Source organism: Sphaerodactylus townsendi, linkage group LG10, assembly GCF_021028975.2.
Source record: "Sphaerodactylus townsendi isolate TG3544 linkage group LG10, MPM_Stown_v2.3, whole genome shotgun sequence".
Lineage (NCBI taxonomy): Eukaryota > Metazoa > Chordata > Lepidosauria > Squamata > Sphaerodactylidae > Sphaerodactylus > Sphaerodactylus townsendi.
This window is the reverse complement of record NC_059434.1, coordinates 62,985,600-63,002,764: the sequence shown is the minus strand read 5'-3', so window position 1 is coordinate 63,002,764 and position 17,165 is coordinate 62,985,600. Positions and strand designations below refer to the sequence as shown.

Here is a 17,165-nt window from a genome sequence, read left to right as displayed (position 1 = left end):
ACATTATAGGAAAATATCTAAGAAACACTAGAGGGTGCAAATAAAACACAATGAAGGCAGAGAATCCACAAAAGCTACATGCAGCAGATGAGAGATGAAATTTGAAGTTTAGCACTAATTCCGTAAGCAAATGGGCAAATTTTCTCAGACAAGATGCTAAAACATTTACATAAACATTCGAGTTATATTTGCTGTTTTAAAAAATGTAAAAGTAAACAAACTATTCCTAGAAATGTTTGTACACAAATAAAATGACACAATTAGTTATTTAATTATTGACACTACTATCCTTACAGAAAAAAATTAATACACCATTCAGTCCCTAACCAATCAAAACAATTCTTTTGGTTCTGGTGGGCTGTGAAAAACAATTTTTTGACCAATTTCACATAGTGGGGCATATAAATTTAATGTTACTGTGCTGGCTTATGTAATTTCACTATTTAAAAATATATCAGACCAAGTGGAAATTGTTTATTTCCAGGATTATTTCTGAATTTTGGAACACCAGTAATTTTTGGGAATTCATAATAAGCACCTGACAACAGCTGAGCATAAAGGAGCAGATTGTGCTGACTGGCACAGTATATTTAGAGACAGATGATAAAATCACTTTTTGCCACAGATTAAGAAACTGCAAAACAAGATTCCAACCCCCAACCCCCCCTAGTAAAATGGAGTCATTCCATTTCTTCATTTTGGCTCACTTATGCATTCATGTATGCCAGGATTGCTAACAGCATTGTGAAAATGGAAAGGTGTGAGTGTGTTCCTGGAAACAGCAAAACTATTCCCCACCCCCATGCATTAAGGCAACTATAGACTTCCAGAACACTTAAGAGCAGTAAGAGAGATTTTCTAGGAAAAAACATACTCCTCCTTTTGTGCTCCTGATAAGGATTTAAGCACAGTGTTGCTTTTATTAAATTTTTTGAATTTTAGGGAACTTAACATGCATTATTATTTATTTCGTACTTTTAGGATAAGACCCAGAGGCCGGTGAAAATACATTTAGCATTCATGTTTAACAAGCTGCTTCAATTCTTTTTTTATAGTGAACTAGCAGGCCTGGCCACGCGTTGCTGTGGCTCAGTCTGGTGAAGTGGAAAAGAAAGAAAAGGGGAAGCGAAGGGTTCGAACATGTGTCATTGCACAATGCTTGCAAGGGAGGGGAGGGGCAAGGGGCCCCTCGCTCCCCTCCCTCTCTCCTATTACCTTGCATGGCACCCCGCCCCATTCCTCCCTAACGTTCCCCTTTCTCTGCTAGGGTGGGTGGGCCATGTCCAGGTGGCTGACCCTGTCCCTTTCACTCCCTTCCCTTGCAGGCGAATTACCTAGCTGAAAACACGCTGGGAGGCATGAGCGACGTTGTGTTCAAATTTCAGAGCATTTGGTCCAGCAAACCCCTGGACCCTCCCTCACCTTTCCCTTCCTCCGCTAGGGTGGGTGGGCCATGTCCAGATGGTGGGCCTGATCCCTTTCACTCCAGATGGCAGTGGTTTTCAAGAAAGGCATGGTTGTTCCCTTTGTATCAGAGGGTGTTGCTTTGACGGCCAGCAGATGGCGCTGTTGCATAACAGAACTGTGGTTCCAACTGTCACAGGTGTGGCATGTACACAATAACTGGCACAGTTGTGACATGTACACAACAGGAGGTGTGGAAACAGTATGGAAACCTGGCCGCACGCGAATGCAACGTTGCGTGTAAATTTCAAAGCAATTGGTCCAGTAGTTTGGGAGATTACCTGTCAGCAGAAAAACGCATTGATAGATTTTCATATACATAGATAGCCAGCAGCTAGCTTCAACATTTGATGCATGTAGACTTTGGAGATGTGATGACTGACTGTGGTTTAGGTTTGGGAAAAGAGATCATGTATTGTCTCTATCAACCATATGTTTGTCCTTCCCTTCCTCCAAGGAGCTCAGATAAGGAAATGTCTTTTCAGAGATTAGGGGAAATTGCTAGTGCTTCACCCAAAAGTGACACCATATCCTCTCCAAACTCCACCTTACCTAGTTCTCTCTCCTCACAACAACCATGTAAGTAGGTTAAGTGAGAGAGAGAGTCATTAGACTAAAGTTGCCCAGTGAGTTGAAATTTGAAAAGGGTCTCCTTCACTGTCCCAACCTAATGTTATACCACTCTACCGTATTGTCTCTCAGTCTGTTCTCTGTCTCTATTTTGGCAGAATATACGAATATAGCCATATAAACATTGCCAACCATGTTTATCCTGTTTATCAGCAGAAACTATGTGAAGAGAACCAGGTGTGATATTTGAAACGGGCAATTCACTGTGCAAAATTGCCTCCTTCCCTTTCCCTCTTGTTAGGCAGACAAACAATGAAATCTTAAAATGAGTGTTGTACCCTTCCATATCCACTGAAGTCAGTGGGCTTAAAAGCATATAATTCTGTTTAGGATTGTCCTGTGACATTTTCTCAACATCAATTTGCTACCTGACAGTGTGAAATAATGACAGGGAAATGCACATGATGAGGTCAAAGCGCTGCCTTAATTTTACAGGGGAAAGGCAGTAAACTTCACTCAGAGCTGCTGTTTTCAGTGTTGGTCTCAAATCAAGCAACCAATCACCTTCCTTCCTGAGAGCTTCCAGAAGCATAATTCTCAGGCTCATGTTTTCTAAGCATGGTCATTCAGCTGCATCACTGAAATTAATGGAACTTACTTTTGGTGATGTGGTGGGATCAAGATGTCAGCCTTCACATTCTTGTGTCCAAAAAGGTAGTATCATAGAATCATAGATTTGGAAGAGACCACAACGGGCATCAAGTCCAACCCCCTGCCATGCAGGAATACACAATCAAAGTATTCCTGACAGATGGCCATCCAGCCTCTGTTTCAAAACCTCCAAAGAAGCAGACTCCACCACACTCTGAGATAGTGTATTCCACTATAAAGATATTACAAAAGCTGGATAACTTGTGAGGGTGGCAGTGGAACCTCTCCATCACAGTAACCCTAAGTTTCAAGCCAAGAATCCTCTTATGATGGAGGCATGGTGGTCTTGGTAGCCTCCCCTCCAAGTATTAACCAAGACCAATCCTACTTAACTTCCAAGATCAAGATAAGAACCAGCTAGCCTTGGCCATCCTGGTCAAGGTAATATTCACACACATTTATTCTCTGTTTTCTTATGTTAACAAGGCTTTTGCACCCGTGATCCTCCACAATCTCCCTCTCCTGACTCAAGGCTCTTTCCATCTAATGCATGTTCGGGATCACAGTGAATAATTGTAAGGTATTTTAAATGAAAAAAGAGGTCATTGTGTAAGCCTGTGCAGCTACAACTAATTACTGTTCTGGTCATTCATTTTGATGATGAAAAATTGAGATATTAGTACAAGGGGAAAGCAGAGTTTGAACAGAATCATATATAATCAGCCTAAAAATGCTTAAAAGCCACATATTTAAAATAGATCTGTAACATCCTTACAATTAAAGACTTTTAAAAATATCTGACCTAATGAATGATGTGTTCGAGATAAAAAAGGAACCTGGTTTCTGCATACACAGAAATAAATTATGTAAATACATAACTACATTATACATCATACATGTACATTACTATAACGATGAGATAATCCAAGTCAAAGGGCCATTTCTTCTGTTCTCTTATTTATGCCCAGGTATGCAACTCACAGTGCCTTGCTAAACAGAGTTACACTCTCTGTGTCTTTTGAGTTCAAATGTCTTTGAATGTTTAAATCTGTTTAGCACAGCACTATCAGTGTTCTAAATTAAGCATTGTGCACTGTGTGGAATTCTAAGGAAATCTTCTGGACACAGCAGGGTGGAGTCAGACAATGTTTTAACCTTCTGCTAGAGCTCTCACTATGAATCAAGGCACATTCTTAAATTTATTAAAATGCAAGTGTCTCTCTATAATGAAAATGCATATATTATCTGCAAGCAACTATAACATTTTCTTTCACATATCAAAGGTCTGTCTTTCAGCTGTACATGTTATCAAGCACATATATCAAGCACATATAATAGTAAATATTATACAGTTTCTAAAAATACATGCTTATCCTTTGGAAAGCTGTGTAAACGTACTGTGTTAATTCTGCACAAATTTACTGCAAAATTCATCACTGAACACTGGCTATGCTGTGTTCTCAAAGCAGAGTATCCTTTTCACTGAGACATCCCAATGCCTTTTTCATAGAATCTACCCTTGTAGTAAGGTATTAAAAAGTGATCACGGCAGCTAACAATGTTATTTGCACTTCCACCTACATATCCTTCCCAAAAAATTTAAAGAGGACAGTATATAAACCATTTAATATCTATTAGATTTCAGCTAAATTATTATGAAGAAATTATTTCAACTGCAGAAATGAATTTTAGGAATTTTAGGAATTTTAGGAATTACTGAATTACTTGAGTACTATTACTTGAACCTTTTCTTTGGAGAAATCGGGTGTGGTTATACATGTTATAGTTCCCTCAGTCACTTTCAGATTATTGCTACTGTATTACAAACATCTGGCTACCACATCAAATAAAGCAGAGAGCCTTGCCCTTTTTTTGGCATCTCTAGCTCTTGGACTAATGTAAGAGAACTCTCAAGACAAACTAAAGATTAGCAGACTCCAATTGTCAAATTTACTAAAAATCCTGCCACCACAAAAATAAACTGGTTTGTCTTTTGAAAAGAGGAATACCACACAATGAAACCGATACTGCAAGGCATAATAAAGTCAATAGTAATTTGACAATGCAGACAGCTGTGTGCTTTTAAAAATAGCCCTTCAGTTCACTGTCCATTCAAATTAACATAGTAACATAGCATCGCCTAATGCCTAAAGGTATTGAAATAAAAACACCTTAGGACTTCTTTATCATCATATTAGCTGTTTTTTCAACAGTGACAACAAAATTTTACTACACATACACTCATCTTCTACGCGCCATAGTTCCGGAGCTACTAAGCCATTACAACCTCTTAATTTTTAAAAGAATCCGCACAATACCATTAACAAAAGGCAACATGGTGCTGTCTTCCTCTGTTATCCACAGCATGAAACGGACCATAGATATAAATAAATACATGTTAAAGGGTCTCCATGCGCCTTCATTCTTAGACTCCTGACCACTCCTACCATCTTACTGTTTCATGTACATATTTTGCTTGAGTCTGTTTACATTACCTTCTTGGGTCTTTTTTTCCTCTGATTACTGCCATTATACTTCTCTCCACCATCACTCTTCTGAGCTGCTTCCTCATTCATCATTTTGAATAGTTTTCAAAGCAAAGAGCTCTGCCATTAAACCCTCTCAAACACACAGACCATTAGCAAATGTGTCACTTGCTGGAGAAAAGGAGGGGTGTGTATGCAGAGAGAGAGAAGGAGGGAGGGAAGGAGACGCGCACACTCGGGAGAGGGAGAGCATGATGGGGTTGCTATGGCAGCAACTACCACAACTGTTTATCTGGCTGCATTGTTAAATCTGATTTAACCAATTATCACAGGATCCTGGTTCTTTCACAGCTTGACAGCCCCTTGATTTGAATGCCCACAGTCCAGAATGCAATTTAGGTATAAGGACCTCTTAGCATACCTTGAAAATACAAATAAACGTATCATGTTCTCTGTGTTCCTTCATGCAATCTTTTATGATGTTAATGAGATCAAAACTTGTTAATTCACCTTGTGGAAAGTGTTATACTTAAATAATTGATAAATCATCCTCAGAATTATGGACTGATAAAATTCCTTCCAGAAGTATTGCTCCACCTTTACTACAATGTGAAAGTTTTAATGTGTGCACAATTAGAATAAATCTTTTGTTTGGGGGAGTTTTGTTTTCAACCTCTTTAAAATCTAGCACTGCATAATTAGAAGCTCTCTCTTAATCTCTGAAAAAAGACCTTCCCTCTTAATTGCTGGGATCCACTGGAATGTTTCAGCAAGTGGAACCATTTCGATTCATGGAGTGTGATTTTCCTGCCTCCTGCTGCAACCCAAAATGCCCCTGAAATGCTGCTTCTGGGGGATCCCCACAAGTAGTGGATTGCCAGCCTCCCCATGTGTCCTAGAGAGTATTACAATTCATCTCCAGGTGACAAAGGCCAGTTCCCCTGGACAAAATGGCTACTCTGTAGGGTGGACTCTGTGTTATTATACTCCAGAGAGGTTTCTCCCCTTCCCAAACCTTTCTCTCCACCTTCGAATCCCCAGAAATTTTCCAAGTCAAAGTTTGCAACCCTATTTTGGGGAGCATTTGAAATCACAGTGGGAGTAAAGAAAGTTGAGCTCCACAGACAGGAATCATTCCATCCATGGAAATGTTCCAATGGATCCAAGACAATGAATTATCTTCTTTTTATTTCAGCTAATTAATAACAATACCCTTGTGTTTGCTGCCTCTGCCAGCTCCCCAGGGGTCCACCAGCCCTCAGAAGTGAGGAAGGATGTCTCATGAGCTGTCTCTCTCTCCAGCATTACGAGATTCCCTAGCTCTAGGAACCTCCACCAGCATCCTCCTTATTGGCCCATAACCCCTCTTCCTCTTATCCTCTCCTCCTCCTGCACTAATCTACCCAGCCTCCCAATCTGGGCTTCAGGAGTGGAGCTGAGCCTCCCTCTTGGTCCCTGCCTCCATCTGTCCTGTGCTGGCCCTGCCCTGTCCTTGATTAAATTAGAACAACCTTGAAAAGATGGAGCCCTTCAGTTAAAAATTGCCATTGTTGTGATGAGGAAAACAAGTACACTGAGATTTTAATATGTTTTCACCTTTACATCTACAAAAAAACCTACCCCCCCCCCACCATACAGCAATGTGTGGCCTATCAGAGAAGAGAAGAAGAAGAGTTTTGGATTTATATTCCACCTTTCTCCCCTGTAAAGAGACTCAACGTGGCTTACAAACTTCTTTCCCTTCCTCTCCCCACTACAGACACCTTGTGAGGAAGGTGGGGCTGAGAGAGTTCCGAGGAACTGTGACAAGCTCAAGGTCACCCCCAGAAGGAATGTAGGAGTGCGGAAACACATCTGGCTCACCACATAAGCCTCTGCCACTCAAGTGGAGGAGTTCTTCAGATTAGAATCCACCTTCTCTTAACCACTACACCACGCTGGCTCTCAGAGGAAACAGGTCAGAAACCTTTTCCATTCCTGAAATTACCAACTGAATTCATACACCAGAACTATCAAGGCCAACTCTGCCCAAAGCCTGAAGGAACAGTGAAATGGATAGATGTGTCATTCAGACAGGGCCGGAGCAAGGGGGAACTGCACCCGGGGCACGCGTATGCCCTGCGCCTCTGCCCCAGCGTTACCCCGGTGCATTGTGCGCCCCCAGCCCCCTTGGCACTATGCCACTGCATCCAGATGTGTAAGATATCCAGATGACATATCTCACAGCTAATCGTCAGTAAGATATGATGTTTGTTGGTAAGGTTTTTTTTTCCCTTTTGTGAATGAATTTCCCTTTTTTTTAAAAAAAAAAAAGCATGTATTCATTCATAGAAATCTATATATATAAAAAGCTAACCATGTATGTGTTGATGACAGGGTACCTCAGTAACTGCTGGGCCAATTCCTCTGAAAATTCCCAGCCACTATAGTCAGTCAGGCGAGAGTGTTTTTATATGTTCACATACCTGAAATTTCATACCTGGACCAGGTAAAACACCTTTTTCCTGGCGCTCCCTGGTGAAGGACAGGGAGGGGCCTGTGTATAACTGTCACTTTTAGAATGTTCGTGCTGCTTAGAATGTTCACTCAGACGGCCAGATATGAGCAGTGAAAACAGTACATAGGCAGTCACTCGAGTGGAAGTGAAACACATACACACACATACACATGAGGGAGAGGGAAGGAAGGGAGGAGAAGAAGAAGAAGAAGAAGAAGAAGAAGAAGAAGAAGAAGAAGAAGAAGAAGAAGAGGAAGAGGAAGAAGAGGAAGAGGAGGAAGAGGAGGAAGAGGAGGAAGAGGAGGAAGAGGAGTTTGGATTTATATCCCCCTTTCTCTCCTGCAGGAGACTCAAAGGGGCTTACAATCTCCTTGCCCTTCCCCCCTCACAACAAACACCCTGTGAGGTAGGTGGGGCTGAGAGAGCTATGAGAAGCTGAGACTAGCCCAAGGTCACCCAGCTGGCATGTGTGGGAGTGTACAGGCTAATCTGAATTCCCCAGATAAGCCTCCACAGCTCAGGCGGCAGAACGGAGAATCAAATCCGGTTCCTCCAGATTAGATACACGAGCTCTTAACCTCCACTGCCACTGAGAGGGAGGGGTGGCATCAGAGATGGGATCCAGCAGGTTCTCATAGGTTCCCGAGAGTAGGTTACTAATTATTTGTGTGTGCCGAGAGGGGGTTACTAATTGGTGATTTTGCCATGTGATTTTTGCCTTAGTTATGCCCCTCCTCTCAGCAGTAGCGTGCAGAACTTGAAGCAGTCTAGCAGGAGGTGCACCGGTGTGCGTGGCAGCCTGCGCCTGCATGCATTCGTTTCCCACCAAGGACCGGCGCAGCGGCTGCGTCCTTGCCACAGCCCTGCCCAGGAATGCCCAGCCCCTGGAATATCCAGCCACACCCCGTCTGGCCCCGCCCAGCCCCATTGGCGCTACGCCACAGTTTGAATCCCATCACCATGGGAATCTGTTACTAAACTTTTTGGATCCCACCACTGGGTGGCATGCAAGGGAAGAGAGGGAGGGAGAGGAAAGGGATGGTGGGGGAGGCATGCAAGGGAAGAGAAGTGAGAGAGGGGAGACAGTGAGGGGTGGCATGCAAGGGAGGGGAGGCAGGGGGCCCAACATCTTGATAAGACCCACCCACCCTAGCGGAGGGAAAGGGAAGGGAGGGAGGGGGAGGGGTGGCATGCAAGGGAAGAGAAGTGAGGGAGGGAGGGAAGAGAGTGAGGGGTGGCATGCAAAGGAGGGGAGGCAGGGGGCCCAGCATCTTGATATGATCCACCCACCCTAGCGGAGGGAAAGGGAAGGGAGGGGGGGGGGGGGGGGGCATGCAAGGGAAGAGAAGTGAGGGAGGGAAGAGAGTGAGGGGTGACATGCAAGGGACGGGAGGGAGGGGCCAGGCACCCTAGATTCCCTGAATACTGCAGTTACAGTTAAGAAAACCAGGCACGGATTACTCAGGAGTAAGCTCAGTACAGCCACCATGACATACTTTGAATGGCTGCGTCGCGCCCCTCAGCGGGTTTCCTCAGAAGCGACACCCATTGCCACCAACCAAACTTACTCCCAGGTAAAGGATCATGACCAGCCAGCCTAGATGTGTGGGAGGGGTGCCTTTCCATCCCCCCCCCCAAGGAATGTGGGCACACACATCACTGACATCGCACAGTATCAGGCTGCATGTTTGCATGAGCATGTACTGCTGGCCTCTGCAATTGATTTGCTGCTACTGTTCCTTTCCCATTTCACCACAATAAGCCACAGCAACGCGTGGCCGGGCCACGCTAGTTGAATATAAAACCTTAGGGGTTAATAGTATGCTGTTAGCAAAAAACAACAACACCTGGCTAGACACACATCTGGTGTCATTAGGTCCATTAATTTACACAATAGGCATACTGTATTGTAGCATTTTATGTAGGATACTATAGACTACATACATTCATAAAAATTATCAATGATGATTGTTCAGAGAAACCATAAAAGTAAATGCATTAGGAATCAGAAAGGCAGGGTATTATACTCCAACAGTCTGCTCATCTATATCCCTTCCATTACAAGGAAGCTTTCGGTGCTGGAAGAACTCTCTGAATTTAGTTGAATGGAATGGTAAGATACAATCCAGTAAATTTTTGTTTTGGGATGGCTATATTAATACAACCATGATCTGGATGTCCCCAGCTAGCCTGATCTCATCAAATTTTGAAAGCTAAGCAAGGTTGTCCCTAGTAAATATTTGGATGGGAAATACCAAGAAAGTTCTGAGTTGCCACACAGAGACAGGCAATGATGAAATACACTTGGTTGTCTCTTGACACCAAAGGTCAGGTATAACGTGATGGCATTTACTACTACCAGTGTCGTCAAGTCACAGCCAACTTATGGCAACCCAGCAGTATTTTCAAGACCAGAGATAACATTGATGGTTTGCCTTCCTACAATTGACACCCTAACATTCCTTAGTGATGTCCCATCCAAGCCCTAGCCAGAACTGACCCTGCTTAGCTTCCGAAATCTGACAAAATCAGGTTAGCATAGGCCATCCAAGTAATCACCACATTAAAATAGCAGTATTCTATTTGTAACTAACCCAGAAAACTATCTCATATTTTTAAGCTAAGACCAAATTTGAGATATTAGTAGAAAGTAGTGAATGAGTATCTTAGAAAGTAGAAAATGACAACTGAGTTAACGTATATAAGACAGAAAGCAGTGAGTCCTAATGATAGTTAACACAATCAACACAATAATGATAGTTAACACAATTCAAATCCAATAAACATCTGTTGAGTAGCCTCAGCAGCCTCCGACCTAAAGACAACCATGAGACGGAATTCAAAGGTATTTTGTGGCATCCCGTTAAAATTTTTAGCACCTGCCTCCTTAATAGTGCAGAAAATGCTAACATGGCTGTTACCATTATGGTATATATATGGCTGATTCCGCATGGGCCAAAAACAGTGGTGTGAAAACAGTATAAACCCTTTTACATCGTTTTCACATTGTTTTCACACTGCTGTTTTTGGCCCATGCGGAATCAGCCTCTGTTGAACATCTACTATTTCTTGAGATTATATCATTGTCTTCTGTAAGCATGAAGCTCTTTTCATATACAGGGAGACAGGCATGGTCCAACCATTTTGCACACAACTGAGTATCTGGTAGTGAAATCCTAAGCAATGTTGCACTCTTTTAAACCCATTGAAGTCAGTGGGCTTAGAAGACTGTAATTCTGTTTAGGATCAAACTGTAAGAATCCAACCCTACACTACACACAGATATGAAAGAGTTGTACCATCTCACTGACTGATGGCAGGTTTTCTAAATGCTTCTTCAAGATTTTGTTGGATCCTGTTCACAGCACCTTCCCTAGAAAGTGCAAAAGTTACTGTACAACCATTAAACACAGCACACAATGTTCCTATGGTGTTAAAAAGTACCATGTAACAAACCTATTAAATACGCATTGAGTAGCCCTGACAAAATTAGCCCAGACTCACATACGCAAATTTACTGAAGGGCTGCATCTTCATTAACCTTTCCTTCTGTTTCTGAGATCTACCAAACCAATCATTTATCTTTACCAGCCACCATCCAACATACTTCTTTATTATCAGTATCATGTAAAGCAGCAAAACTGTTGACATCAAGGCGAATTGAAAAACAGACTGTTCTAGCACCAGCAGAACGACAGCAATGGCTAAACCATGCACTATCATTCAACCTATGTGACCCGAACTAAAAGCGCCTGATGAATGTCTCAATTAACTCTCATTTGTGCTTAGCTACCACTTTGCCCGATATGATTACAGTTAACAGATGGGTCTGAGGCCCCAAGTGGGAAAAAGTTGGTGGTCTCAGTGCATTGTTTGTTAAAGGGAAATGGATTTTAAAAGAATATTAATACAATTAATTCACGGGATTCAGTTTGTGGACCACTGCATGTGTCATAGAGCACAAAAGTATAGTCTAGCAAATTGCTGTGCAAGCTGTCACACTCCACCCACTAGAGACCTACAGAAGCCACAGGGTTCAGAGATCAAGCTGTTAACGTATTAACGGGGAAATTCTCAAATCCTCTTACTCATCAGGCACCCATCATCTTCCACCAATAGGTCTGTTCACAAAAAGTGATGGCACAGGAGATCAATAGATTTCACCACGCAAAACAGAGCAAAAGCTCTTGTGCTTAATCCTCATTATCAGATCCTCTGAAGATGCCAGCCACAGATGCAGGCGAAACGTCAGGAGAGAATGCTGCTAGAACACGGCCATACAGCCCGGAAACCACACAGCACCCAAGTGATTCCGGCCGTGAAAGCCTTCGACAATACCTCATTATTTTTATCTGACTTCTTAAATTTCTTCCCAACATTTTCTGATGTAAATGTAATGGGAAGCCAAGTTTTCACCCCTAGCTGCCCATACCACAGACCACTCCTCCAAAAATTATTCAATATTCATTAACTTTCTATTCTCATTCAATCCTATTTCACTAAAGTTGGGTTGAAGCAGGTGTGGAAAACAGCTGCCATGACATCATGCTGTCCATTCAAAGTTTAAGCAACAGTATATTGACTCAGGGGAGGGAAGGTAGTATAGTATAGCTGATCTTGTCAGTTCTTGGAAGCTAAGCAGGGTCCATGCTTAGAAGGGAGAACACCAAGGAAAAGAGTTTTACATGCTGAGTCCACAACCCCAGAAGTTTCCACTTCAGTAGCGATTTTGAACCACAAGGAAAGGTAAGATCTATATTTTTAAATAAATACAATTTCCAATTTAGGTTTAAAAACCTACAATGCCTTAAAGTTCACCACTTTTTCACAGCACAGGTATTAGAAGCAGTAAAATAATTTCTAGTTCCCATTTAATTACCTCTTTCCCCCAAATTTTCTTGCATATTTCAATGATTCTTTGAAGCATCAGTTATTGGGACGTGTTATGAAAAAAATAAGCTGTTTGTCCCCATAAGGTCATCTAATGTAAACTACTTTTTGGCTGGCCTTCATTAGCCTGCCTTCAAGTCAAATCTGTTCCTTTAGTCACCAGTGAAAATTATCTACTGCTTTGGCCTCTGTAATTAAATAGGCTCACAGACACATGGAAAATATTTGTGCTAACCTAGTTGGATTTGTATTTTATTTCATTTTTATTTATTCATTGAAGGAAATAACTTCCAACATTTTTTAAAATATCAGGCTTCTGATCGAAGATCCCGTAAAACAAGACGGTAACACTGGATGAAATTTATGACTGCTTTGTTAAATAGATGCTTTCACAAAAAGAACAGAGTGTTACAAAAAATGTTAATTTCTCATATGCCCATTATTTTCTCAATCATGTTACTATTGTATTGCAAAGACTAATCCCACATTAACTAGTCCTCTTCCAGTTACTTTACAGCCAGCTATGGTCATTTTGAATTTCCACGAATTCCTCTAAATAAAAAGGATTATGCTGCTCACTTTAAATCAGACCCTGAGGTTGCTTCTGTCCAACCCTGATAAGAAAACAACAACTGAATAGAGCAAATCACTGAAGGTCAGAGACCAAATGGGAGTTTCCAGCTTATCAACAAATTAATATAATTATCAGACCAAATTGGAAATGCAAGCAGGATAAAGCATTTTTGAATTGTAACTTTGTATGTAAAAATGGCACTTCAGATTATTGCTGAAGGAAGACCAAAATCAGTCTGTAGAGTCCATGAAATCAATGCTTCTACATGTAAGGTTTCCTACAGCAATGTTCACTCCCTCAAAAACACACTAAAGAAAGAGACCTAGCTGGGAAGAAACAGGAACAAACGCACAGGAACCGCTTGCTGATCCTGTGAAAGTTCTACAGAATATATGACTTAGGAAAATGTGCACCACCTGCTCTTCTTTAAGACAGATGGCTTGTTTGCTTCTCTTTCCAGGAAAAAAAAAGCCCAGATCTTTAACCTGCATCCTGAATCAGTAATTAGGAGCCATTTTGAAAAAGTGAAAAAAGCTAAACACCCAAACCCCTTCCCAGTAATCTTCCTGGATAACAACCGTTGCTCCCTTCGTGCCTCTTTTTTACCCCTGGGATTGCAATTGCAGGGGAGATAAAAGCCCTTGTCATAACAGCTTCTAATTCCTCAGCAATTCCATAGCTCAATTGTCCTAAATGTCACATTCATTCTCGGTTGCACCAAATAGCACATAGTCAGGTCCACAAAGTCGCAAACTGGACCTCACGCTGAGATGGCATTTTGGCAACGGCTTCAATGTTTCATACATTCTTCAGCATGACCCAAATGGTGCCTACCAAATAAATTTTTAATTAAGCACACATTGCTGATGCATCTAAATCCTAGATATTCACAGGGAACAAAAGGATCAATATGGCTTTGGATCCTCTCAAACAAGCACAAATGGAACGTGAAGCCAAACGCTTTACTGGTGCTTGATTAAGCTTTCAGTTTCCTCTTCCATTTATCTTTTCTGTTTGTGCTGATCCCACCAGCTGAAACCCTGTAAAATTTCTCCAGGAATTAAAAAAAAACCCACCAAAACTCTCTACAGATTTTAAATAAAAATTAAAAGGCGATACATATCACACTGTTACCTCCAGAACCCCTACACTCATTTGGCCCATAAAGCCAAAAATGCTGGCTGACTCCATCTTGGATCAAACCAATGTATAATGATAGGAACTGAGCACCAAACAATGACATCTCATAATGTGACAATCAGGTTTCTGTGGGAAGCTGTTACACCTTTCCATACAGAATCTGTCCTGTGACTCTATTAGATCTCCCCCATACCACAATCCAATCAGTTTCCTGTCTGGTGCTTGTAGAATAATAACCTGGCTTTCCAATCTCAGTAGATGTCTCGAATAGTGCATATGTGGCAGATAAAGCAGTCAGTGAAGATAAACTGCCACCATTAGCATCTCCTTAAAAGTAACACAGGGAAGGACAACCCTGTTCTTGCCACTGGTAGCAAAGGATATGATAAAAGCACCTGCTTTAGCCCACCATTTTAGGTTCTGCCTAGTCCTAGGACTGGATTCTACTACCATGACTCTTCACAATGCTCTTACTTCTGGATCATACAACATCAATCTCACTCTCTCTTTCTCTAAACCCTGCTCTAGAACAACAGGCCAGCAACACTGCCCCCATCTTTGCCTTGAAACATTTGCATCAGTAGAATGGGACCTCCTCCTTTCCCTTCTTCTGATGCAACCTAAAATACTCCCTAAAACACCACTTCTAGAAGACAGAATGAGGGGAAAGGCTGAGGGCTGCAGTGGGGGAAGGCGATCAGCAAAACCCACCTCCCCTTCGGTTAGCAGAAATCTCTTAGCAGGACAGCGACGTTGCCTCTCTATACTACATGTGAGATTATTATAATACCTATCATCTTTGCAGTTTTCCTCCTGTGCATATCAGCACTGTGACATTGGACAGCACCACAAAACAAAACTCTTTTCTGGACACTTTTTCCACTAGACCTAACCACAAAATAGAACAAGAATTTGGTTTACAAGCATAGCATTTACAAGCAAGACGTTGACCCCAGAGATAAATTCAACCATCTGTATAATTACAATTTTTTGGGTTGAATGAAAATCTTATATTTCAAAGTAAGAGAAAATCTGGGTAGTCAGAAGCCATACAGTAGCTGTTTCATATCACCTACATGTGACCATGTGGAAATATGAACTTCTATGGCTACTGGCCAGCTCAGTATTACCACCTTTCTGCAATCACATCCAGGTTCAAGCCACGCTCCAATTCTATACAAATTTCTGGCAAGCACTCTGAATTTGTGGCGATACACAAAAGAATTTGTGGCAATACACAAAAAACTTCTCAGTAATAGATTACCAAGCACGATCACCTTACTCAGAAAAGAAATCTGAAAATGTAAGTAGAATAACTGTGTGTGCAAGATTTTCCTCTGGATAATGTTGTAAATGCTTGATGGTCACACAGCACCTCTTAAAAATTATACCTAATTACATCTAGATTAGATTACTGCAATGCACTCTATGGCGGGTTCCGCATGGGTCAAAAACAGCGGTGTGAAAACAGTGTAAACTCTTTTACACTGTTTTAAACCATTTTACACTGTTTTCACACTGCTATTTTTTGCCCATGCGGAATCTGCCTAAGTGAGGCTGCCCTTGAGAAGTGTTCAAAAGCTTCAATGCTGTAGCCAGGACTAGAGTGGGCCATAGGAACCTTATCACTTCCTTATTGGCCCATCTTCATTGTTTTAAAAATGTATTTTTGGCTGATTTTTAAAATGTGATTTTATTATGTATGATTTAATTTGTTAGCTGCCTCAGTGACCCTTGAAAGGGTAGAAAGGGAAAATTTTCTAAAATAAAATAGGTAAAAATAACTGCTGTATTCAGAGTGCTTGCCGAATGGTTCAGTTGCATGTATGTGCATAACTCCTTATATCAACAATTTTCTTGGAGAAGCGGGGAGAAATCTTTATGGCTCAGCTGCCAATCAAATGCAGATGGGAAGAACAAATACACTGAAATGAATACTTTTGGAAAGTAAGGTTCTTGCAGGAATTGCAATACTAAAATAAACTGAATATGTCATTTTACTCCATATTATTTGGAGGTATAGTTCCCATCAAGAATCCATTTAGGTACATTACTTCTGATAACTGCGCCTGGATTTAGATTTCCAAACATACGACATAAAATTCATTCTCATCTTCTTTCAGGCATACAAGGCTCTTCGGCACTTTACAATGATCATCTTCTTAACCAGACACCTAGTGCAGATGCTTGCTGACTGGTAAGAATGATCCTGAAAGGGTAATGAAATGAAGCATTTCACTTTGTAGGAAGTGAGAAAAACAATCAGAGGTGAAATTTTGAACAAGGGGTATTACAGCATAACTGAGCATAAATATGTGCCATTATGTCTCTAAACCACAGTGTCTGAGATCATAAGACATATATAAACTATATTAGAATTTCAAAAAATGGGTGGAACTGTCCCCCTGGGGATGGTGGAATCATCAAGGGAGGTGGTGAGGAAATCTTGGAGCAGCAGGAGAGAATTTTAAGCAGCAGGGGGATTCCTGGGTTTTGTCCTCCCATCCTTGTGGTGAGGTGACCAGTGAGTTTTAAAGGAAAAGCAGCAGCACTTTCCTCACTGTGTAGCCCAAACAGAAGGGAGGAGTCAAGGCAAAGAGCCCAGTCACTGTTGCTGTGCAAGGCAAGAGACTTTGACTGTATACCTTGCAATGTACAAAGGGCTGCTGTGCTGATTTCATGAACAAAATAAGTCAAAATAGATACAACAGCATGGCCCTTACAAAGCCCCTAACCATGCCAACTACTAATTGCAGAACTATTTGAAGATAATCTCTTAGGTCCTGGAAACAGCCGGGCAGCCGGCGCCACGGAGCGCCGGCGCCCGGCCGACCCGGCACGTCCCCGGGCCTCCGGCATGTCGCCGAGGCCTGGGGACACGCATACTGGTTCT

At 41.8% G+C, this 17,165-nt stretch overlaps 1 protein-coding gene across 6 annotated transcripts in view; it reads right to left on the bottom strand.

Annotated features, from left to right (window-relative positions):
* ANK2 (ankyrin 2) overlaps window positions 1-17,165 on the bottom strand; it is a 338,318-nt gene that overhangs the window by 225,857 nt on the left and 95,296 nt on the right. For 2 of the 6 annotated variants that reach the window (XM_048508925.1, XM_048508931.1), the window contains exon 1: window positions 5,181-5,345. The exons of 3 other annotated variants lie outside the window; for them this stretch is intronic. In XM_048508925.1, coding sequence (XP_048364882.1) covers window positions 5,181-5,264 — 84 coding nt within the window. In that variant the 5' untranslated portion in view covers window positions 5,265-5,345. Of the gene's footprint in view, window positions 1-5,180; window positions 5,347-17,165 lie in introns of those variants that run through there. One more of the 6 variants, XM_048508916.1, reaches the window with a different exon arrangement.